General features: G+C 36.7%; 1 protein-coding gene across 1 annotated transcript in view; it reads right to left on the reverse strand.

Annotated features, from left to right (window-relative positions):
* Positions 1-8998: 8998 nt before the first annotated feature.
* RRP15 (ribosomal RNA processing 15 homolog) overlaps positions 8999-24720 on the reverse strand; it is a 40407-nt gene continuing 24685 nt past the window's right edge. Inside the window, exon 5 of the mRNA XM_047076557.1 lies at positions 8999-10556. Within this exon, the coding sequence (XP_046932513.1) occupies positions 10413-10556 (144 nt within the window). The 3' untranslated portion in view covers positions 8999-10412. The remainder of the gene's footprint in view (positions 10557-24720) is intronic.

Raw genomic sequence — 24720 nt, forward strand, 5'->3', positions numbered from 1 at the left:
TGTGAAATTCTGAACGTGTGCATTTTCATTAGTGAAGTTACCAACCTGTCTCAAACAACCTTGTCTTCCCGTTGCCCCGATTATCCTGCAACTAAAAAATGAAAACGACACAAAAGTCAACAGAGCATAGTAATTGCACATGAAAAGAAAACCTGGGTGCAGCTTTTTATGTTAGAAGGGAAAACTAGTGAATAATTATTTTAAAAAACAGAATATAAGTATACTCAATAAATACTTTAGAAAGCAACATTATGTGAGTGGCAATAATCTGTAAAACCGGAGACTCAAGACTACAAACTTTCCCTGATGTGTAAGTCTCAGAAAAGAAAGCTCCTACAACTGGGGTGACCATACAATTCATCACACAAGCCTGAGCACTTTCTTTTTTTTTTTTTTTTAACGTTTATTTATTTTTGAGACAGAGAGAGACAGAGCATGAACGGGGGAGGGGCAGAGAGAGAGGGAGACACAGAATCGGAAACAGGCTCCAGGCTCTGAGCCATCAGCCCAGAGCCCGACGCGGGGCTCGAACTCGCGGACCGCGAGATCGTGACCTGAGCTGAAATCGGACGCTTAACCGACTGCGCCACCCAGGCGCCCCATGCCTGAGCACTTTCAAGAGTAAAGAGGATGCTGTTCATAAATACATTAAGATAGAAAGGGTAAACGAGGATTGTCCCAGATAGTTACCCTATTTTGAAACGAAGCCACTTTAAAATCTGAATCTGTAATATCAGTTAGACATTCACCCGTTCTTGGGTGCAGTAGTGATATATTTTGCACATTTCCAAGCCTCTTGGTTTTTATCAATGCTTCAGATTCCAATAATCACTATCAGAGCTTAAATTTGAAAATGCTTCCTTGTACAGCGTTAACATTTATATATGCATGCACCACCCCAAACTGAAGGCCCTAAGAGGTGCTTGGTCAAGATTCTTTTGAGCTCCATGAAAGCCAGTCTCCCAATGGAAAGGAAGAAGATATTAATAATTGGGATTAATGAGCATTTCATGTATCCTGTCCAAAAATTGGTTTTTAAATTTTGGAAAAATAACAATCGATAAACGAATTCGAAAAGTAAAAATGAATTCTGTCCTCTCATTTTAGTGTATGGAAAAAAGAACAGAATGTTTCTGTTTGCTATCTGGTGCTTATGGGTCACCTAATACTTTTTTACATGTTGATCTCCCATGTTTTAATAAACACTAACAGCTTCACAAAACCAGAATTTCACTTAATTAAAAGTGTTGTTTCCTGTTAACTTGAAAATTTTTGCGATGGAAATTCCTACAATTTCTTCCTCCTTAGATTATTTCAGTTATGCCTACATGCTCCTTTAAGTACAAAGGCAGTATCCTTACAGTTTCTGTCAATGGCAGGCTATTTACCGTAAACGAAAGAAATACATTTAGAAAATGGGTGTGTGTTATGGCCCAAAAACAGACTTCATAATACACAAACAGGATTTTGGTTGTCTGGTCAGTACAGATAAGGTTTTGGGTTTCGCTTCTTTCAGAAATCATCATCTGTTAAGGTTAATTAAGGTTATTAAACAACAGACAATTACAAAGTCAACCTAGTTATTTGATGAGTTGTAAAAATTAAATCTAATCAATGCCACAGTTGTATCCATTGTTCAGAAACTAGCCACTCATCTGGTTGTAGGGGAAAAAAAAATTCTATCAATCAGTTAATTCAATGATAGCTTAAATCATGCCACCTAGAGGAGAGAGCAGTGATATTTCTCACAATTTACTATTCGGAAAAAACCAACATGCTCAATTTTCTGAGTATTTTCATCACAGCTTATTAAACAATCATACAGTTGTCATTTTGCTGTAACACCTTTTAATAAAAACAATCAACGGCTTCTCCTCAAGAATATTTCCCACTGATTTGTTGTTTCATTTCCAGAGGAGAAACACTACCTAATGAAAACTACCGCACAAAAAAAATGAAAGCTACAATTTGACATTTTGAGAACATACACTTTTAGAAAAGATCCCAGGTCAGTAGCAATGGAACTTCCTTAATTCTAGTTATCTCCCAGTCGGTATCATTCTAAGCTAAAGCCTAGTCTTCATTCCTAAAACATAATTTAAATATCTAAGTTCGTAATAGCAAAAATGTCAGCACTTACATTTTTATGAATCATCGAGTGTCATTAAGGAATGAACAGAAGCATCTGGGCCATATATTGTATCTTGGGAATGAAAGGAGCAGCCGTCGTGTTCTAACAGACAGAACTACTCTATCCTAACCCACTAGTGACGGCAGTTGCATTTTGCAGGATCCAGATTATTAAAACGTTTCAATCACCAGACGTACTCAAGACCTAAAATAAATTCTTCAATAGTACATCGTAGGCTGACAGCAGCTATCAAAATGAAGCTTGAGAGGATAGGTGTTACTTAAACTCTGAATTGCCACTTCCAGGAAGGTTTTCGCCTTTTTGATACTTACCCGTTTCAGGCCATAGGTTGGTGTCCTAAGTAAATGAGACTGAAAAATAGAACATGTGCATTTAGTTTTTCGGAGCAAAGTTGGATTTCTAGAATCTCACTGTCTATGAGACACTAGTATCATCTAAAATGTAAGGAATTACTGTTGTGGATAGCAGCTCTGTTGATTCAAGCTTGGACTTGACTGTATTGGCTGTGACCTTGCCTGTTCCCTCAGCTGTTTTTTTGGGGACAATAACAGCATCTAAAGGCATTATAAGACACTGTACTCACGTCTGGCACATGATAATTACTGTATAAATGTTTGTTGTTATAATTACTTGTTCTGTTCCAATCTAAACTTGAATGAAGGATGGGGCTATCAAAATAAGATGGTTGAGTGTGAAGCAACATTTTTAATAAATCAAGGAAATATTCTTATTTCAAAATAAATTCTCATCAATCAAGAAACACAGAGTGACACATGAAGAGACAAGATTCACATTTTTTATGTTCGATGGTCAAAGCCAGGTAACTACTAACATTTAAAAGAAAAAGGATTCTAGCCAGCAGGACTCTTGCTACAGTCGTCTTTGCACTTCTCCCTATCAACCCTTCAAGGGTCCTAGGTAAGACGGCATTTTAATGTTTCAGTTCTGGAACAGTGTAAGTAGGCAAAAAGATAGGTTTCATTGTAATATCTCATTAAATGTCACAATCTTTTTACTCAGTGTGAGACTTGTCTTTCACACTGTCAAAATTATCTTTACAAAAGAATGTATTCTTATATTCATCTAATGAATTTTTGGCATTTAAAAAAACTGATCCTATCCATGTTTTTAATTTTACCTTTTCAGTGACTGTACCACTGACACATGTGTTTCCACCGGTCTTCAGAGCCATCATTCTAACTGGGAGCAGAAATGTGGAAGGACCGAAATTGATGTAAATGATCTCTTATCACTGAACCTGTAGGTTGTCCAAAATTTCTTGCCATTTAAAACAATGCTACAGGGGGCACGTGGGTGGCTCAGTCAGTTAAGCATCCCACTCTTGGTTTCGGCTCAGGTCATGATCTTGAGTTTGTGAATTTGACTCTACATCGGGCATATGAGGCTTTGTGCTAACAGTGGGGAGTGTGCTTGGGATTCTCTCTCCCCCGCCCCTCTCTGCTCCTCCCCCACTCGCTCGCTCTCACTGTCAAAGTAAATAAATAAACCCTAAAAAAATTATTAAAAAAACAACCAACAATGCTGTAATACTGTTCACACAGCATTTTTATAATCAGGATTTTTTCCCAAGTAGGGTTTCTAGAAGAAGGATTACTGGGTCTCAATATGTATCTACTATCTGCAGACTATAAACTTTTGTTGGGAGGGGGGAGAGGAGACTCTATCTAGAAGAGAAACATTTACCATTACATAGATCAGAAACGAATGACAAGTCTACACGCACAGCACCCGGCCCTCGAAATGCATAGTAGAGACCCTCCCTACTCCACAGCAGGCACTGTGCTAGATAGGCATTGTGAATACATTATCCCAATCCTCATTATATGAGCAAGTGTATCCCAATGCCTGATTTATATGCTAGTGATATATAATTTCACCTATCAGTAAGTGTACTTGGGAGAACCAAAACATGGCACTCGTGTGTCACATGATCTAGTTATTACTAGTGCTTGTAGAGAAAGATAATATGACCTGGAATCTTGTGAACTATCAGCTTTTATATTAATAATACATTTAAGAGAGCCCAGTGTTCTTGTCCAAAGACAAATATTATATAGAAACAACCCTGCCGTTATGCTTGGGACTGACTACACGGTATTTCAGGGGACTGCTGTGTCTGGCTGCCTTGCTGGTGTTTTGAGGGCTGATGTCAAGCCACTGTGTATGTCCACTCCATGGGAGGGGACACATTTTTACCTCAGATTGAAGTCTGGTTCTGCGAGCGCAAAAAAGGCAACTGTCTAGTAGCCTGAGGGTGAATGGACAGCTGCAAGGCCACCCACGTGTAAGGACACAGCTCTCAGCTGTCTCTCCATTCAGAGCCCCAGTTCGTCCTGACCCCATACAAATCTGGTGTTCTCGCTTTGATGTTTATGAACCGATTGCATTGAAAATGCAGGATAATGATTCAGGGGTTAGAGAAACTGTTATTTATACAAATGTGGTTAACACCTCATCATTTTAAACTGGCCGTGCTAATAATGCTCATTGCGCTCTTTGTTTTCTGTTTTTCTGCCCAAATCTGCAATCTGCATTTGCTCTGACAGGATGTCGAGTGTGTGCTGAAATAGACTGGAACTGGACAAGTCTAGAGCCCTGCAACCGAAGGCACGTCTTCAGGGAACTTCCTAGCTTAGATGGGATCTGGGATCTGAGGATGTGGCAGGTCTCCAGATGTCCTTTTTCCTGTATCGGGAACCTGTTCTCTTAGAGAATCAATAGGATTTATTGGTGTATTCATTCTGAAAGCTGCGGACAATTACACTTAAAAAAAGTGAAATGCTATTTGTTATTAATAGTGGCCTCACATTTGAGGGCAACAGTTACCTGAGAAACAGTGTTAATTGTAAAGCAACTTAATATATCTTCTTCAAAATACAAATAGTGAAAAAGAGAACTCGACAAGAATTCCATCGATAAAAGGACACCGATATTTGTATGTACTTAAATTGTATCCATAAAAGTTTGTCAGAACGCATAGACATGATTTCGAAGTTTACTGATATATTATCAGACTAAATATATGCTCTGTAACATTATTCTCTTTAGTTAGACCATGACTAGCCACATGTAGCTGTCAAAATTTAAAGTAATTAAAATTAAGTAAAATTTAAAACTCTGTTCCTTTGGATCACTAGCTACATTTGAAATACTCAGTAGCCACTTGAGCTACTGTATTGGATAATGGAGATTTAACATATTTCTAGCACCACACACGTTCCTATTTGGACAGTACTGACTTGAACACTGAAATTATAAGGAATTATTTTCACTTCTTTAACACACATGCCTGCTTACATCCTTGGTTGTGAATGCTACTTACAAAGAGCATTTTAGCAGAAAGCTCAATATGAACCCCTGCTATTGGAGGGAGGGGCAAAAAAGTGGGAAGAGGTGAGCAGTGCTAGACTGGTGATTCTTTTTTTTTTTTTTTTTTTTTCAACGTTTATTTATTTTTGGGACAGAGAGAGACAGAGCATGAACGGGGGAGGGGCAGAGAGAGAGGGAGACACAGAATCGGAAACAGGCTCCAGGCTCTGAGCCATCAGCCCAGAGCCTGATGCGGGGCTCGAACTCACGGACCGCGAGATCGTGACCTGGCTGAAGTCGGACGCTTAACCGACTGCGCCACCCAGGCGCCCCTAGACTGGTGATTCTTGACAAAACATGTTTTGTGACTCTCTCAGGACACCTCTTGTGAGCACAAAAGGTTTATCACACATGTAGATAAAAAGCCCTACATTATAACTCCCTGAAATCATGCTTAGTAGTCCAGATGAAAAATATTACTGTGGTTCTCTAAGCTAAAGAGCACTCTTTAGAAAATCGAAAATTATTTGAGAAGCATTAGAAGTTATCTTCCACCTATAAAATTGTGATTAGATTTGTTGCAACTTAGTATTTTATCACTGTTCTAAATGTCTTAACATGAACTTCGAAGACCATTCTACTTCCAAACCTGTTCACAGGCCCTCTTGATTAATACATCTAATTAGGTCTCAGGAGAAGTTCACCCAGTGAAAAAGTTCACCGGGCCTACCTTTGCAGCAACAGTCACTGAGATTCATGTATCCAGCTGGCCAAAATTCAGACTCCTGTTTTCTTGGGGAGAGAAAGAGAGAGTTTTTTGTAGGCGTGGAGTAGTCCTCCCTCCTGTTTCCAGAATTTGTTCTTACTGCCAGTTCACCTCAAACAGTCCTCATACTCCTATCTCCAGGCCTTAACAGTCTCTCTACCTATCACTAACATATCGAATGGAGATAAATATGTCACATTACTTCTAAGAGGTGAATTTTAAAAAAGAGCAGAATGAATTCAGCTTCCTTCATTTAACTTTCTAATTGTATTAAATTTAAGTCAAGAAACAATGGTAAAATTATTCTACATCTAAGTTAAAAATGTAGTTTGCTATTTTACACACTGCTATGGATTGAAGATGTGTCTTTCCAAATTCATATATTAAAGCCCCAATCGCCAATGTTATGGTATTTGGACGTGGAGCCCTCTGAAAGGTAATTAGGTCACGAGAGTGGAGCCACGGGGTTAGTGCCCTTCCACAAAAGAGTGAGAAAAGATGATCTTTCTCTTCCCCAAGGAAGACACTGCAAAAGGTCAGCTGTCTACAAACCAAAAAGAGGGTTCTCACCAGACATCAAATCTGCTGGTACCTCAATCATCCCACCCTACGGAACAATGGGAAATAAATGTTGTTTTAGCCAGTCTTTCCTATTCTAGTATAGGAACCCAGGCTAAGACAGACACAGAAAGACAGACACACACGCTTCTCCTTAAGAAATTACAAAGGTTGGGTGTCCAAACACTTCACTTTGGCTCAGGTCATGATCTCACAGTTCGTGGGTTTGAGCCCCATGTGGGGTTGTGAACGACAGTGCAGAGCCTGCTTGGGATTCTCTCTCTCCTCTCTCAAAATAAATAAATAAACTTAAAAAAATTACAAAGGTCCAAAAATGTATCTAATTTTTCAAATGTTTTTAAAAGTGAAATTCATGTTGCACAAACAGATCTACATACTAAACACAATAGTAGTACTCTGAAGTCATTAAAAAGACTGAAAAAATGAAACCTACATCCCATTTCACTTCAGACTCTTTATTTAGCACATATATTTATTAAAATCTATCATAAAAATAACAAAAAATAAGTAAAGATAGTGAGCAAAAAAATTATCCAAAGGTTGTGAAAGTATCACCTTATTTATTTGACCTCCTCCTCTCTCTTCTATAGAAATACTTATGCTCTTTGGAGATTCCTTTTCAGGCATGGCCTAGGCTTTACAACTCCTTTAACTCCTGAGCAACACAATTTATATCTTCAGCCTGTCTATGTTTCTGTTCACACTTCAACCTCAGGACGTCTCTGCTACTATATGTTTAACTAGGACATCTTCAGGCATCCGTCAACTGTAATCGGATGGCTTGGTAATGAAGTACTGTACTCTCATGGCCTGAAGACCGGCACAGGGGGCAGGATTCGTTGGTGGCCACTGATTATTAAGTATATTCATAAACGCAAAACACAGTGATTAAAAGAGTCCTAAGAGGTTTTCCAGAATATAAACATTCCCTTTTCACTCCCTTGTAAAACACACAAAATATTTTAAAGAACTTGGACTTACCCTCAAATAAACCTTCCAGAACCTCCTAGTGAGTCATTTTCGGCTCTGAGTACTGAAGGTGAGCCTTTGAACTAGCCCATCTAAAGGGTTCCGAGGTATGCTTTTCAATGAGAACCATACTTGATCTATGTAGAATTCTAGGGAAGTTGAAAATAAATCCAGTACTCCAACTCCAAACTACAGTGCTAAACTACTAAGTTTTTCCAGTCTGAAACACGTATTAATTTTGACTTGGAGATTTCAATGCCTAAAAACAATTACCGACCAATACTAAACTACGCTCAAGATTGAGAGCATTCACCGCAGCCATCTAAATATCCGGATAAGGGGATAATACCTAGTTATGAGTTATCTGGTTACTATTTTTCATATAGTCTTTCCAAACAAAAAAACCTTTTTATTATTATTGTATTCTAAATAGTTAACAAAAATACAATCCAAATGTTATATTTGGATAAATTGGGGGGGGTGAGGGTACACAAGTGCAGTTCTTTTTCTTTTCCCTCCTTAACTCAAAGACAATATAGGAAGATGGGAAAAATGCAGACTTATCTGGCTGATGTGAGAACTTAAATGTTGTAAGTCAAGTACTTAGGGTAAAGATGACAGAGCTAGAATATTTAAAATATTCATCTCCAGATACATACTTAATTTCTAAAACAATAGGCTGGTACTTGGATTTACATTCACATACGATGATACTCTGGCTACACATTGTACAGCCAAGAGGCACCATTACTAATATGTATATCAAACATCCCGAATCTTTATGACAGAAATCATTTCATGTACTGTGAATATCCTTCACAGCCTTCTGAGAGAAGTGATAAAATTTTTTCTTACACTGGCAACTCATTTTTATTTTGGGATAAAATAATTTCCAAAAGAAGAAAATTTGCATATACTCTCTTTCTTACTTTCAGTTAAAAAATCTTGACAAAGTTTTAAAATTAAACCAAAAACCCTAAGTGTATGTTTCAAAAGTGTTTTCGTAAATGAAAAGTGATTTGCCCATTTCTATCACCCATACGTCCTATTTAGAAGAAGTTTTGCACAGTTTTCATATGCTCCAGAATAAGATTAGTAGCAAAAAAGAAGTATAGCCTTTAATTTTAGGGAGAAAAAAAGCTTTTAACTGCTGCAGAGAATTTTCTTTTCCAAAATTATGTATACGTTGTTATAATAAAATACCTATCTGTGTTAAGTTATATCGTGATATTTAGCACTCTTAATTACTATGGAGGAGTACTTGTCCACATTTATTTAAATTATCCTGACAAAATGGTAGTTCTATAATTTAATAAGACATTAAAATTCAAAAGTTGGGATAATTACAAAAATGCATTATGAGCTTTGCTGGTTTAATCACTTGATCTTAGGTGGACACCTTCCTTTATGCTGACAAATACCAGGCCACGGACTAATTTAACCTTAGATACCTAATACCTGTGACACTCAAATGGCTTTGAAAATATCAGTATCTCTGCTCCAGCATAATTTTGAGGTGAGGATGCAGGTATTTGCAAATGAGAAGGGAATCATTTTATTATGGAAAAATGGAGAAATTTATTATGGAAAAATTATTTATTAAATAATTCCTCCACAAGCTTTACATCTTAGGCCCAGTCTCACAGAAACTTTGGAATGATATTCAACAGTCTTACTTTCTCTTTTCTTTTTGTTTAACAGCTAGATACTAAGTCACCCAATGTAATCATTTTTAAGGCAACAATAAAGACCCAAATCTCCAATCCCATAGAGGATTCTGAAGCAGACTACCAGCAGTCTAACTGCCATTTCACTGGTTTTAGTCAAGACCATAAAAGAGAATTTAAGCTAACCCAAAAACAGGGAAAAGGGGGTGGGGGGAACTAAAACATGTCAAATATGCTTTCTAAGAAATTGGGCCTCACCACATAAGTTAAACATGAGAATTTCTGCCCCAGTAAGTCTCTCACACAAAAATAACCTAACACTTAAGATAAATCTAAACCATTATATATGTATTACTCAGCATATAAAGGGCCGTAATATAAAAGTAAAGATTTGGTGTGCTCCTTAAATCTTACTAACCAGAAGATCTAAAAATGAAATCATCACCCTGAATCAGAAATACTGTATCACTTTAAATGTCACTACATAGGTTTTCTCAATAGCTCACCCAAACGAATACCCCAAATCCACCCCCTGCTGCAAACACACACACACAGGTCTAAGAAGTTGGAAAGCTGAAACATCCTGACTTCAAGGAGTTCATTTTTAATTATGAAGAGTACTGTATTTCTAGAAACTAGTGAAACTGGAAGAAAACACCAATGTCCAGACCAGTGTGTAAAACTTATAATGTCCTGGCAAATTGTGCCATCTCGCTGATCAATAAGGAACACTTTTCACAAATGTTGTGAGGAACAATGCTTAAAATTATACATAGTCTGAAAACCTAATTTTCACAAAGTTTTCATGAAAAGGAAAAACACCAAGTTGGTAATAGTAAAAGTCTTCTGGATTTCTTACAAATTTTAGCTTTATAAATGTCCAACTCAGAGAGCATGAGGTATTTTTCTAGGAAAAATACGACGACGGTATATGCGTTTCCTCTACAGCCTATGTGTCCGAGTCGCTTCCAGACCCTGGTCTGCTGTTATCCGCGCCATCACTTTCTTTGTCCCAGTCTTTCATGGACGCTCCCATCATGAAATCATCTCGTAGGATTGTCCATCCAGGGCCCTCTTCTGATTTCCCTTCAGTCTGAAGGCAATTACAGAACCAAAATATCAAAAGGCAATTTAATTATAAGGAAATAATAAAACCCAAGCTACAAAACAAACTTATCAACACTTACTTTTACAATAGGAATGAAAACAAGACAAATTATAGACTGATTTAATTTATATACTACAATATATGCACAAATATGTAATAGAGCTATACGTTAGTATTTTAACCCCATAAAGGAACAATGAAAGCAAAATAATTTTTTTGCAGGGGGAGGGAATATAGTAAAATCTAGGTTTATTGCCAATTTTTTAAAATCTGGCAATCAAAACCAACAAATATTATTTAACATTCAGTGACAATTTATTAGAAAAATGTTGGCAAATTATTTTAAAACAGAAATTTAACAAAGGCTTTTAACCGCCCCCCCCCAAAAAAAAGAAATAAAAGGAAAGTAACTTGGTTCTGTGCTAGATTTTTATAGATGTTATCTCATTTAACACTTGATAAAAATTTGAACCAAATGTTCTTTATTTAAGTTATGATCTCACTGCCTGACCTAATCATGTAATCAAAAGACTAATCACATGCTAAAATGATAAATAACTGAAGCAGGCAATAAACATAATAGGTAGTCAATTCATTTTGCTTATTTACAGGATTTACGTAAAACTGTATGACAGCCTAAGAATTACAGCCTTTCATTTCATGGTACAACAGTACCACCTTGTGGTATTAATTAAGTAATACAATATATGCGGAACTCAAGCTCTGGGATTTCTTTCCTCCATTGCACAAACATTTACTGAAAACTGTGTATCAAGCACTGTTCTTCATGTTGGAAATACACTGATGAACAAAACAAAGTCCCTGTCTTCCTGGAGCGAACAGTCTATGCCTTTCTATTTATACCATTTACAAAAATACACAATGTTGGAAAAATCTCCCTAAACATGTAAGAACCCAGGATATTTGGTTAGAAAATAGTGTTATCTTTATTGGGGCTATGCAATTTTTAAGAGAAAAGATATTAAAGACATTTTCTAGGTTACAAGAGACTACTTATCTAATTCTGAAGCTACCTTTTATTTTAAAAAACATAGCCCTGAAACAGTCACTCCATTTAGGGGAAAAAAAAAAAAGAAAGAAAAGGACACTATTACAAACCAGAAAACATGTCCTACTAGATTACTCGTGTCTTCCTGGGATCAAAGAATCAAGCAGAGCTTGTAAATATAATGGGAAGACTGGCGAGCATATAAGTAAATGTGAGCAAAAATTTCAGAATTGACTTAGTATGTCAAAAGACATACTTGTACTATAATTTAACCAACGTAAAGAACAAAAAATATCTGCTGGTTAAAAACCAACAGTAAAACAGTTCTAAAGGCTCTCCTGCCACACCCATAGGGGAGCAATCAAGTAAGAAGGAAATCTGTAACTCTCCTCATGGAGTATGCTAACACCTTCCCATCCCTCGTTTCAACAATATCAAACCTACTTTCGTAAAACTAGTTTTGCTTCTGTTAGATTAAGTTACTTAACCGGAAAAAAGGCTATTTTTATTTTCTTTGTTTCAACTGAAATTTTGTTTGCTAATCTCCTCACCTTAATTAAGAGAAAGAGTTGTTCCCATGAAGGGATCCACTTTGACAAAACAATTAAAACACCTCCCTGCCAAATTAATCATTCAGTTTTCAAGTAAATTCTAAAAAGTGTATGCTTCCTGGTATAGCCACATGCAAGTTACTGACTAGTAAAGACTTACCCTGACGTTGACGTTTGTGTTTACGTATAAATATGCAATCTCAACGGTAAGCTTCCGTGTTCAGACAAATGCACCCAACATGCTATCAACATGTTACCAACCAGAAGGCAGATCCCACATGACTGAGCTCAATCCAGACTGTTCCTACATGAGAGCTCATCCTGACAGCCAACTTCTGCTGGACTGAGTTACTCCTCTACCAGGCGGCGCCACTAAAGCTCTAAGCACCTGAAGAAATGAGGGAGGCAGGAAGGGTGGGAAGGGACAAAGCTTCACACCCGTAGTTCAGAAAGAAAGAAAGGAACAATAGTGGACCAAAGGAAAGGACTCCTTAATTAAAATGTTGAGACCATGCTTGTCTTGAGAGACATATTTTAGGAGAGGAGAACAACAACAGTAAATTCAAAGCATCTCTCAATTGACCAATTTGAAAAATAACAATGAAGTAAAGCTTTACTGGGGAATTCTGGTGGTACCGTTTTGTTTTTTAAGCGTTCAGTATCATCTATATCAGTAATTTTCCAAGTGTGGTCCCCAGACCAGCAGCATTAGCATCAGTATCACTTGTTAGAAACTGAAAACCTCAGACCCCACTCCAAGTCTACTGAGTCAGAAACTAGAGGTTGGAGGCTGCAGTCTCTTTCATAAGCCATCCGGTGCTTCTGACACTTGCTAAAGTCTGAGAATCACCAGTCTATAAAGAACAAATATTTCTTAGTGAGTTTCATTCACTGCTACAAAACCAAGTACACTTTATAGCTGAAGAGAAAAGATTTTAAGTTTTGGAAATCCAATGTTAGACACATCACTGGATATTTTATAAATTGCCATCATTCAAGATTTCATATTACAGTTGTATTTTTATTCTGTGAAGCAAAAATATGGAGAGAAAAAAAAAACCAGACAATAGAAAACTCAGTATAAACAAGTATGGGTTAATACATTTTAAAAACAGACTTTTTCCTATAGTATCTGTCATGATGGCAGTTCAAGAAAGAAAACTCTGTCTTAAAAACAAAAGGATAACCCTTTACTCTCTATGCCTACACTTGCTAAAGAAATACACAGCAAGAAAAAAGACAGGGGGGCACATAAGGGGATAGTTTGAACAGAAACAACTAGTCTTGCTCAGCTGCAAAACTCAATAAAACAACAGAAGAGTGATTTGTTGTTTTAAAGATATAATCCACAAGGAGAAGATCCAAATAGACAACAGCAACACAATTTTAGAAGGTGAAGCAAGACGGACTACCCTGGCAAACCCAAGAAAGCTGACTCCTAAGACTGCAATTGTCAAGCTGCAACCAACCCAGTTTACACTGTAGGATCTTCAAACACCAACCAACCAACCAACCAACAAAACCCCCAGGAACTGGCATTGACTGGATACTTTTGGAAGTGAGGGTAGGAATGGAAGGATCAAAATAAAGAGAACTGGGCAAACGTGATGTTGAGAATCAGATCTCTGGATCTCCTCCCAGTCTCACACAAGCTTGGTGGAAGACTGTTCAACCTCTGGAGAGGTCACAGGTTGGCACAGATGAAGGCACACGTACATACCAGAAACAGGGGATTCAGTTATATCTCCTGCCCCCCAATAATGAGTCCCAGCCCCCTTCTCACATTGGGCTCCTGAAATACCGGGAGGCAGACCCTTTCCTTCAGACAGAAGATCAGGAAGGCTCTAGAGAAAATCTAGCCAGTTGCTAATAAATAATCGAGAGAATGTTATACTAAAGTTCATGTCACATGGGTAACACCCACATGGTTCAGAACTTCAATCGCCTCTGGGATTATTTGTTCTAATCATGAATAGACATTTTAGGATTATCAGAAAGAAAACAGAGTATAACAAACACAAATGTTTTGAAAGCAACTTGTAGGAAAGCAACACTGTTCAGAGAGAAGAAAATTTAGGGGAAAATACCATTAATATCCTCAAAGTTAGGAGATTACAGCGCACCCACAAAACAAAAGTAGTTTGCTATTTAAAAAGAAACATTAAGAGAATAACAAAGACCTTGAAATTAAAAATGTGATGGAAGAAATAAAAAATGAATACAAGGGTGAGAAGATAAAAGCTGAGGAAAATAGTGTAAAAAGAAAAAAAAGTAGTGGAAAACAGGAGGATGAGTTCAGGGGGTTCAACATACAAAATAAGAATTATACAGAAAGAATGCCAAAAAGGAGGGGAGGAAAATCAATGAAACACTTCCAGAAAAATTTCCCAAAAGTAAAGGACACACATTTCCAGAACGAAAAGAGCCTTCCTGAAGGTCCAAAATACAAAAGAAAAACCAAGCCACATCAAGGTCATCTGTAAAATTTCAGAATTATAGATACTAAAAGAATATCCTATAAGCTTTCAGAAGGAAAACAAGTCACATACTTAGAGATGATCAGGAATCAAAATAGATACAGATCTTCCTATAGCTATCCTGGATGCAAGAAAGAGACAAATTCTTTCAAAATGCTGAAGGAAAATAAATTCCAATTTAAAATTTGATACCTAGATACGTTGTTATTCAAGTATGAGGACAGAACAGAGGTACTTTCATACATACAAGTTACCCAAAAGTTTACTTCTAGTAGTTCTCAGGAAACTACTGAGAATGTCCTCCACAAAAAGGTGGAGTAAACCAAGAAGAGAAAGACACAGGATAGAAAAACTAGGAGATCCGACACAGGAAGGAGAAGAGAAACTGCAGGATGAGAGAAAATGGAGACTCCGGAATGGTAACTAAGCATCAGGCAGACAATCTGGAGCATGACCATCATTTTAACCTGACAAAAACATGGAGGATATGCTTTACCAAAACAGTGGGAGTAAACCAAGAAAGAAGAAGGAATGAGATCCAGGAAATATGGAATCCAATCCAGAAGAAACTCCAAAGATCACAAAAAACTTAAGTCCCAGGATGACAACTGTGAAGCAGCCTCAGAGCGCAATCAGCCCAGAGAAAGAACGGAAGACTCCAGGAGAGAATATCTCAAAGAAAATAATTAAAATAGATGTATTGCCTGAGGTAAATGGATTGTGAAAACCCAAACGAAGAAAGTTACATACGAAGACCAAGACAATAATTAACTTCAGGAAAAAACAGAAAGGAAACGAGTTAAGAATACAGAGATGTGTATTCAATGCAATTCCAATCAAAATTGCACCAGCATTCTTCTCGAAGCTAGAACAAGCAATCCTAAAATTTGTATGGAACCACAAAAGACCCCGAACAGCCAAAGGAATTTTGAAGAAGACCAAAGCGGGAAGCATCACAATCCAGACTTTAGCCTCTACTACAAAGCTGTCATCATCAAGACAGCATGGTATGGGCACAAAAACAGACACATAGACCAATGGAATAGAATAGAGACTCCAGAACTGGACCCACAAAAGTATGGCCAACTAATCTTTGACAAAGCAGGAAAGAATATCCAATGGAAAAAAGACAGTCTCTTTAACAAATGGTGCTGGGAGAACTGGACAGCAACATGCAGAAGAATGAAACGACCACTTTCTCACACCATTCACAAAAATAAACTCAAAATGGATGAAGGACCTGAATGTGAGACAGGAAACCATCAAAACCCTAGAGGAGAAAGCAGGAAAAAACCTCTCTGACCTCAGCCGCAGCAATTTCTTACTTGACACAAAGGCAAGGGAATTAAAAGCAAGAATGAACTATTGGGATCTCATGAAGATAAAAACCTTCTGCACTGCAAAGGAAACAATCAGCGAAACTAAAAGGCAACCAATGGAATGGGAAAAGATATTTGTAAATGACATATCAGACAAAGGGCTAGTATCCAAAATCTATAAAGAACTCACGAAATTCCACACCCGAAAAACAAATAATCCAGTGAAGAAACGGGCAGAAGACATGATAAAGAAGACATCCAGATGGCCAACAGGCATATGAAAAGATGCTCAACGTCACTCCTCATCAGGGAAATACAAATCAAAACCACAATGAGGTATCACCTCACGCCAGTCAGAGTGGCCAAAATGAACACATCAGGAGACTATAGATGCTGGAGAGGATGCGGAGAAACGGGAACCCTCTTGCACTGTTGGTGGGAATGCAAACTGGGTGGGTGCAGCCACTCTGGAAAACAGTGTGGAGGTTCCTCAAAAAATTAAAAATAGATCTACCCTAATGACCCAGCAACAGCACTACTAGGAATTTACCCAAGGGATATAGGAGTGCTGACGCATAGGGGCACTTGTACCCCAATGTTTATAGCAGCACTTTCAACAATAGCCAAATGATGGAAAGAGCCTAAATGTCCATCAACTGATGAATGGATAAAGAAATTGTGGTTTATATACACAATGGAATACTACTTGGCAACGAGAAAGAATGAAATATGGCCTTTTGTAGCAACGTGGATGGAACTGGAGAGTGTTATGCTAACTGAAATAAGTCATACGGAGAAAGACAGATACCATATGTTTTCACTCTTATGTGGATCCTGAGAAACTTAACAGAAGGCCATTGGGGAGGGGAAGGGAAAAAAAAAAAAAAAGAGAGAGAGAGGGAAGGAGCCAAACCATAAGAGACTCTTAAAAACTGAGAATAAACTGAGGGTTGATTGAGGGTGGGAGGAAGGGGAGGGTTAGGAGGGCACCTATTGGGAGGAGCACTGGGTGTTGTACGGAAAGCAATTTGACAATAAATTTCATATTAAAAAAAAAAAGAATACAGAGATGTGTAAAAGCCAATATAACAGCTAAAGGAGTAACAAGTGGTTGCCCTAGGGTAGGAGTCGTAGAAAGTAGGCAGAAGGAGGCAGAAAACTGTTTTATAATAAATAACCCTTTTGGCAAAATGAGGCCTTTTAAACCACATGGATAAGTAAAAATTAATTTAAACAGAAAAAACAGGACAGCAAGAAAGGAGAAAACGAACTATCCCTCAATCATTTTCACAAACAGAAGTTTTACAAGCCTCCGCTAAGATCTTTCCCAAAAATCTCCCCTAAGGCACCCTCTGGTTTTATTAACCATATGATTCTGTTTTCCTTTCCAACTTTTTCAAATGAAAAAAAAATATTAAAAACATGAATTATACTAGGAAGCTATTATATGCCGGACAGCTTACATAATATTGCCTTTTTTCTAAGTCTCTTAAGATTCCTAGCCAGACAGTGATTGTCTTTCTCACATCTTACATAAGGAAGTTAAGGCTCAAAGAAGTGAAGCAACTTACTCAAATTCAGTTAATAAATGGCTGAGTCAATACTCAAACCAAAATCCAGGATTCCAAGTCCAAGCTCTTTCTGTAATACTATACTGCTCTACAACTTAATTGATAACAACTCTCTATATTACCATATCACCTGTTATAACCTATACATTACATAGTAGAATAAGTACTAAAATACACTGAAAATGCCATCTATAAAAGTCAAAACTTGGGAAAATTATTTTACACAACAGATTTACATACTGTCAATTTACTTTTTTTTCCCGTAAAGATGACCTGCCATTAAGTATAAAAAAATCCTGAATATCTAGATCATCCACAAAGAAAAGATGCATCAGAGATAAGTATAAGAAAATAAGGACGCCAAGGGAAATCCTGTATGTGTCATTCATTGGAAAAACTTGCCTAAAGTGATTTGTAAGTAGATTTCATTATGTGTTAAGACATCATGAGAATCAGGTTTTTTGTTTGTTTTTGTTTTTGTTTTTTTTTTTTTGCTTATAAAACAGAGGTAGAGGTAATCTGATGCATTATTTTCACACCAGGAATGAAAACCAAAGAGTTCTGGATTTGAATCACAGTGAACTATTGATTACAACACTGAAAATCAGAGGGTTTAGACATCTAGGACTTGAAAGAAATTAAAGATAATTCCCTTAACCTTGGTATATAGTGCATATCTGTATGTATTCACTATACTATATATATTTACTACATATATATGCATATATTTACTATCATCAGATGGACATTGTATTAACATTAAACACATAGACTGGAAGGATCAAAATTTAGCAGCTTGTAAAGCCTGTCAGTGTTGCTGCAGGCAGTACTAATTCAATAACCAAAAGCAACCTACGAGATAACTCTCTGGGCCTACATCAACTGAAAAGGAGAACTGATTAAATGCAAAAACTTAATGAAAACCACATGATACAAGGAAACAAAATAGTCCCTTCTCTCATTGGCCTGGTTTTATACAAATATTTAATCAAGATCATACAGAAGCAGTCTGTGTCAATTTTGATGATGACAACCCTTAAAAACGTTAATCAGCTTCCATTTCAAGGTTCAAACATACATTGGCAGCTAATGAAAAGAAAACTGAAAACAGAGGTTTGGAATTATTCATTAGTCTAATACCAAATAATTAAGAGCTTAACCTCATTTCAGTTTTGAAGGGGAAAATTAAAGTCAAATCCTAAAACAATAAACAGTATAATCACATCTATATTTAGCAATCAGCAATAGTTGTGATTTCATTGCTTTCCCTGAGAAGAACGTTCAGTTTTCATTTTAATTTAGTTTCACCTAAATTAAAAAAGGTTCTTAACACACTGGCTAAATTCACCTTAATACCTTTGTTGTTGCAAATTTTTTGTAAGCTGTTTACAGCTGTAGTTAGTAATCTCCTGATTACTGACTACCACTTATCCAAAAGTTCTGCTGGAGAAATGAAGGATATATGGGAGATCCCTTACACGAAAGATATACTCTGGCAGAAATCAACAAAAGTGAAATACAGCCCCAAATGTTTATAATTTGAATAAGGACATCAATGATTTTCTCATCATGTCAGTTATTAAAACATCCCACTAACCATAAAGGATTGGAAATTTCATCATGAAGCATTAAAATTTTCAATCTAGAATGTGTAAGAGTTCTAATGGAGTCAAGCTTACATGGAAGATCCCATATCCGTACACACTCAACTTTTCTCTGATTCTCAAAGAATTGTTTATAAGCAATTTCTAATTGTCTTGACCAATTTGTGCCTTCTTCATTCCTTCACAAACTTATTTTAATTCGCCTTAACTATATTACTAGAATGGTATTCCAGGCAACAAGCCCATTTGTGCTTTGTTTTTGTTAACTATTATATAGCTTCCAGGTTCTTGTACAGTTTACAAATTTAAACAGGTCACTAATAAAACCCAAGCAAACTAGAAAAGATCAAGATGCTAAAACTATGTCACCTTTAGGTAGAGTCCAAGCACATGTTAAATGTATAAAGTTCTCTACGAAAACCTAATTCTGTGTAGCTTGCCAAGAATTCAGGCCTTAAAAAAAAAAAGTTTCCTTAAAAAAAAAAAAAAAGTTTCTTTGATGCAGTTTTCTTTTTCATTCTGCTGCATTCTTTTTTATTTTAATTTCATTTGCTGCCCTTGGTTTTACTATGTACGCAATACATATGCCTTTGCTCAAAGTGATTCTATTTGGTGGCTTCTATTCTAAATTGCTATCTAAACACCTCACTTCAGAGTTAAATCTGAGAAAACATCCATGCAAGGGAGCTTCTCCTCATTGTTTATAATATCTTAAGAATTGTTAAATTAAGTTGAAGTTGACTAAACTGCCAGGAAGACAAATGTATAACACCTCAAGGAGCCTTTTTGACACAAGTGCTCTATGTATTTTTAGACTCAGTTAGGAGCTTGAAACATTCAGAATACATTCTGCCGATTAGTCTCTTACAGTCCATTCTTTTACCAGCTATACTACGTGGTAGTACATAGATGAGAATTCAGATTTATAAACTAATTAGGAAAGCCCAGTATTCATCTAGAAAACAGACACTGATGTTTTAATATCATAAATTTGTTAAAAGGTTTAAGTGAGAAAACACTGTAAAAGTTCTTTGTAAAACTATGAAATATAAAGAAAAGTAAGTAATATCTAGTAGAAATATGCATACTACCAATCTACCTACTGAAATCAACAAAAGATTTAAAAATATATGGACAGTCCTCACTCAAACTCCTGGAAAAGCATGTGATTCTGGGTCTGTAATCTAAGAGCTTATTGTCCCAGAAACCAAGAAAGTACGCCAAGAAAAATGAGGTCATGTCAGAACGGCACAAGAAGCTAGTTTGCACTGGTTCTCATTGTTACATTTGTGAATTTAAACATCAAAAGAAGCATAATGATACTAAAATACTGAAAAACTAGACACTCATTCCTATGTCTGTGATATTAAACAGAGGCAAAGAAAAAAGGTGGGGGCGGGGAGAAGGTTCACTTGCTACTACTGGAGATGACAGTTAAGCCAACACCTTACTCTGGAAAGCAATAATTAAAAGGAAAGGAACATTAACCCTCATCTTTTGGAACTTAAAACATATTCCTAAAAAAGTAAGTAGAAATAAATGAGAAAATCACCATTCTGCAAATTCCAGTAACATACCTGTTTTAAGCAGGGCTCATCAATTGGCGCTAAAAGACAAAAGACAGATGGGGAAAGGTATATTTGCTCCTTTCATATTATTCATCCCCAGAAATTACTCTCTAACCGTAGAGGGGAAAATGCACCTTTAATAAGGAAAAATTTATTACCACTTGAACCAAATGAAACAGGACCATCACTAATATGGGACATTCTGATAATCTGTCTCCTGATGTGACAGCATACTAACTATACATTTAAGTATCACACCTATGAAACAGTTATGCCAAAAAAAGTTTAACTTAAATCCTGACCTTTGGTCCTAACTTTCCACTTACAGTGAAAGGGCACAGAGGAGAAAGTTGAAAGACATGATGTGACAGACAGATTTAGAACCTGGATTCCTTGTTCAAGACACCTGGTTTAGTTATAAGTGAAACTTCTGAATTGTATGATATATGAATTTTATCTCAATAAAGCTGTTAAAAAGAGAGAATTTCTAGGATAGTATGGGTATTACCTTCAAATAATCACCCCAAACAAAAACTAAATGGGGATAAAGACAGGCAGATAGCTCTATAAAACAAACACACAGACAAGTGTCAACAAATTTAGAACCCACGTGAGAGAAATACTGGTCTTTCCTTACTTTCTTCCTGTTTGAAAATTTCCATAAAGTAATAGGGGGGAAAAAGATTCTAAAATTTCTATTAGGCAAACAGTGATTAAATACAGAATGCATTTGATATCCAGTAAATTTTAATTAATTCCTTGATAAAAGAATAGAAAGTCAATTCTAACAGTAAACTTATAAAGAATTCCTTAAACGAGTTTAATGAGTTTGTTTTATAATTCTGAAATGTTCTACCATGGTAATATTTTTATCTTCCTTAACAATTCAGTTAAGTGTCTGACTTCAGCTCAGGTCACGATCTCACAGTTCAAGAGTTTGAGCCCCGCGTGTTAGGCTCTGTGCTGACAGCTTGGAGCCTAGAACCTGCTTCAGAGTCTGTGTCTCCCCTCTTTCTGCCTCTCCCCTGCTCGTGCTCTCTCTCAAAAATGAATAAACATTAAAATTGTTTTTTTTTTAAACCTATCAGTCTGCATGTGCTGCTACCCATCCAACAAAGGGGATGTGAGACCCAGGGAAAAAAACAGACTGCAAACCATCTCTCCCATCATCCTCCTTCTGGGCTGGGGCAGGGGTGGGGGGAGGGACCATGTTGCTCACTAGCCAGACCCACCTCTTCTAGCTCATTTAGGTGAGAGAGGGGAGGACACAGTTTTCAGTTCTGCTTCTGAATAGAAGTACCTCAAATCTTCTTAAGTAGCAGGCACAAATGACTGAAATGATTCTGGAGCCATACAGACGAAGTTTTAATCCAGATTCTACCAATTACTATCAATGTGACCTGGGGCAAGTCACTTAATATTTCTGATTTGGGGTTTCTTACCTCTAAAATGAGAATTCAAGTACTTCTTCAAATGGTAATTATAGAAAAACCCCTTTCAGTACCTGGAACAAAACAAACACTAACAAGCCCCCTCCTGGTCCCTCTACCACCTTTCCTACTTAGTAATGCCCCGAATCATCACATATACGAACAGAATCCCCAACTAGGGACATGTGTAATCTTCTAATGATGTTCACAGTGTTCACAAAGATGAGAGCCTTCAAATACCAAAGTACGAAAACACCCGTTTAGAAACCAAACTTTCCTTGGCAAGAAAAATCTTGTCAGTAACAGAGTTAGCTTAAGCATAGCTTAAAATATGGAAGAAAAAGTAGACAAACTTCTAGGTCCTCAAAACCGAGTTTTATTATTTTGTAAGAATTATACATTACTAGAGTAGATACACTTAAAATTAGAGAGAACTTTCCAAATCTAAACATAATTTTTATTAAATTATTGGATAATTCAAAAATTCATAAGCAGTAACAGTTTCTTTTCAAATTGGTTTCCAACTGAAATTCATTTTTGACTACTATCTGTTAGGAAAAATAAGAAGTAAATACAAGGAACACAAAATTTAAAAAAAGACTGCCAGCATTTATTTAAGCACAGTTCTAAGCACTTTACCTATACTAACTCCGTTGACTCTCTGTTATCTCTAGGAGATGTTTACTACTACTAGAATGATTATCTTAAACACACAAGAAACCTGAGGCATGGTTTGGGTAAGTAATGCATACACAGTAAATGCAGACCAAAGGGTTTCAACCCAGGCAGTCAGGTTCCAGGCCTTTGCTACCATCTAATTCGTCATGCATCCCCATAAACATTCTCAGCTGCCTACAACTCAAAACAAAAAAACAAAACAAACAAAAAAGCCAAATCAAACCCTAAAACAAAAACCCCCAACTAACCCATAGATGATTTTCAGCAAGAAACAGCAAAATATTCTTTAGATTTTTAAAAATGCACCATCTAAGGGTAAGCATGTAGCATAAGACCGTGCACAGGACAATTAAAAATAAAAAAAAAGCTTCAACCTCGCCGATGAAAATCCTAAACAAGCATCCACTTCAACTTCAAATAGAACATTTCTTAAAACAGGGCCAGGAGACATATGGCACCGTTAGTAATTTTTACTTTAATGGTAACTAAAGATTTCTACACAAGCTACGTAATTAGTTCTTTTCTTCCCTCATACCCATACATCCCCCATGTGAAAATGCTGCTCGTACCACTGTGCCAAACATAAGTTGGCTTTGATTACAACTGCTGTCCAAATCTGAAACCACACTACATTCAAGCTAAACAGCCTATTTTAAAAGGAGTTGAGAAACTCGCTTTAAGCTGTTCCCATCAACAGCAATATGTACAATCATGCTCATTCTCATTTCAAACTTTGGAGTCTCTCTTTTGTCTAAACTCTCATCTATTTAGGCATTTTCAGTAAACAAACATGAAGCTGAATTATTTACAAAGTTAGCATTCCACACATTCCAGCCGGGGCTGCTTTCATGTGCAAGTAAAACACTGTTGCCGTGTGATGCGGGGGCAATTTAAGGACAGCATCCTTCTCTATCAGCTTGCCTGCCTTCCATTCCCCCAAGAAATTAAATCCTGAAAACTTCTGGGGGACCACCTAGGGAGCTGTGTGAGGGGTCCCTCCATTCCTAGGTTTCTTACTTCAAAAGCAGGAATTTAGTAGGTCTCTGAACCAGTTTTAACAGAATACAGCAGTGCAGAGTCTAGGTCTAAGTTACTAAGATTCCAAAGAAGCCAGGTATTTGAAAAGTATTCCCATCACTAAATACCTAGCTATGAAGGCAATGTGACTGCCATTAATGACAAATGTATGAGAGACACAGCCCCCAAACTTACCTCTGTGTGTGACATGCCAAGTGTTCGTATCACAAAAATCAGGAAAAAAAAAAAAAAAAAAAAAAAAAAGAACAAAAGCAAAACCTTTTCTCCCCCAGTAATTTTTTCTCCAAGGGACTTTTTTATAGAAATTTGTTGTCCAGCCATCACAAAGAAAATTACATTTTAACAAAAAACTAGCTAACATTTTCCCTTACTATAACAAAAATTATTGTCATGGCTTCATCATACACATAGGTGAACGTGATATATTGGCAACTTCGAATAAATGAAAACCACACAAGTGTGTAATTCAAGAGTTTGAGTACCATACAGTCAGCCAATGCTTTCCTGTAACAGCAGCCAATATATTATTCTTTTAAGATTCACAGACTTAAAATTAGTCATATACATAGTTGCTTAAGGCCCACCTTTAAGGAAATAGACCCTTAAATTCTAAGAAATTTGACTAAATTTAGTCAACTTTTCAAGAAAAGAGCAAAAGGAATAACCACAAATTTGGAGAGTATGTGAAAAAAAATAACAGCTCCAGATTATTAAAATCTTGACTATTCAATATATTGGGACAGCACAACACTCTAGATAGGTACGTGTTCTGAATGCAGGAAGGAAAGAGATATTCCCTAAGGGATTAAAACTTAAAGTTTTAATGAAAACCTTTCTTATACAAAATGTAAATTTTGTTGCTTCCTTAAACAGAGTGTCCTCAATACAATCTTTTTAAAAACCA

This window comes from Lynx rufus, unplaced genomic scaffold (assembly GCF_022079265.1).
Source record: "Lynx rufus isolate CCGP_SWC_20201006 ecotype Redwood Valley unplaced genomic scaffold, mLynRuf1.p SCAF_15, whole genome shotgun sequence".
NCBI lineage: Eukaryota > Metazoa > Chordata > Mammalia > Carnivora > Felidae > Lynx > Lynx rufus.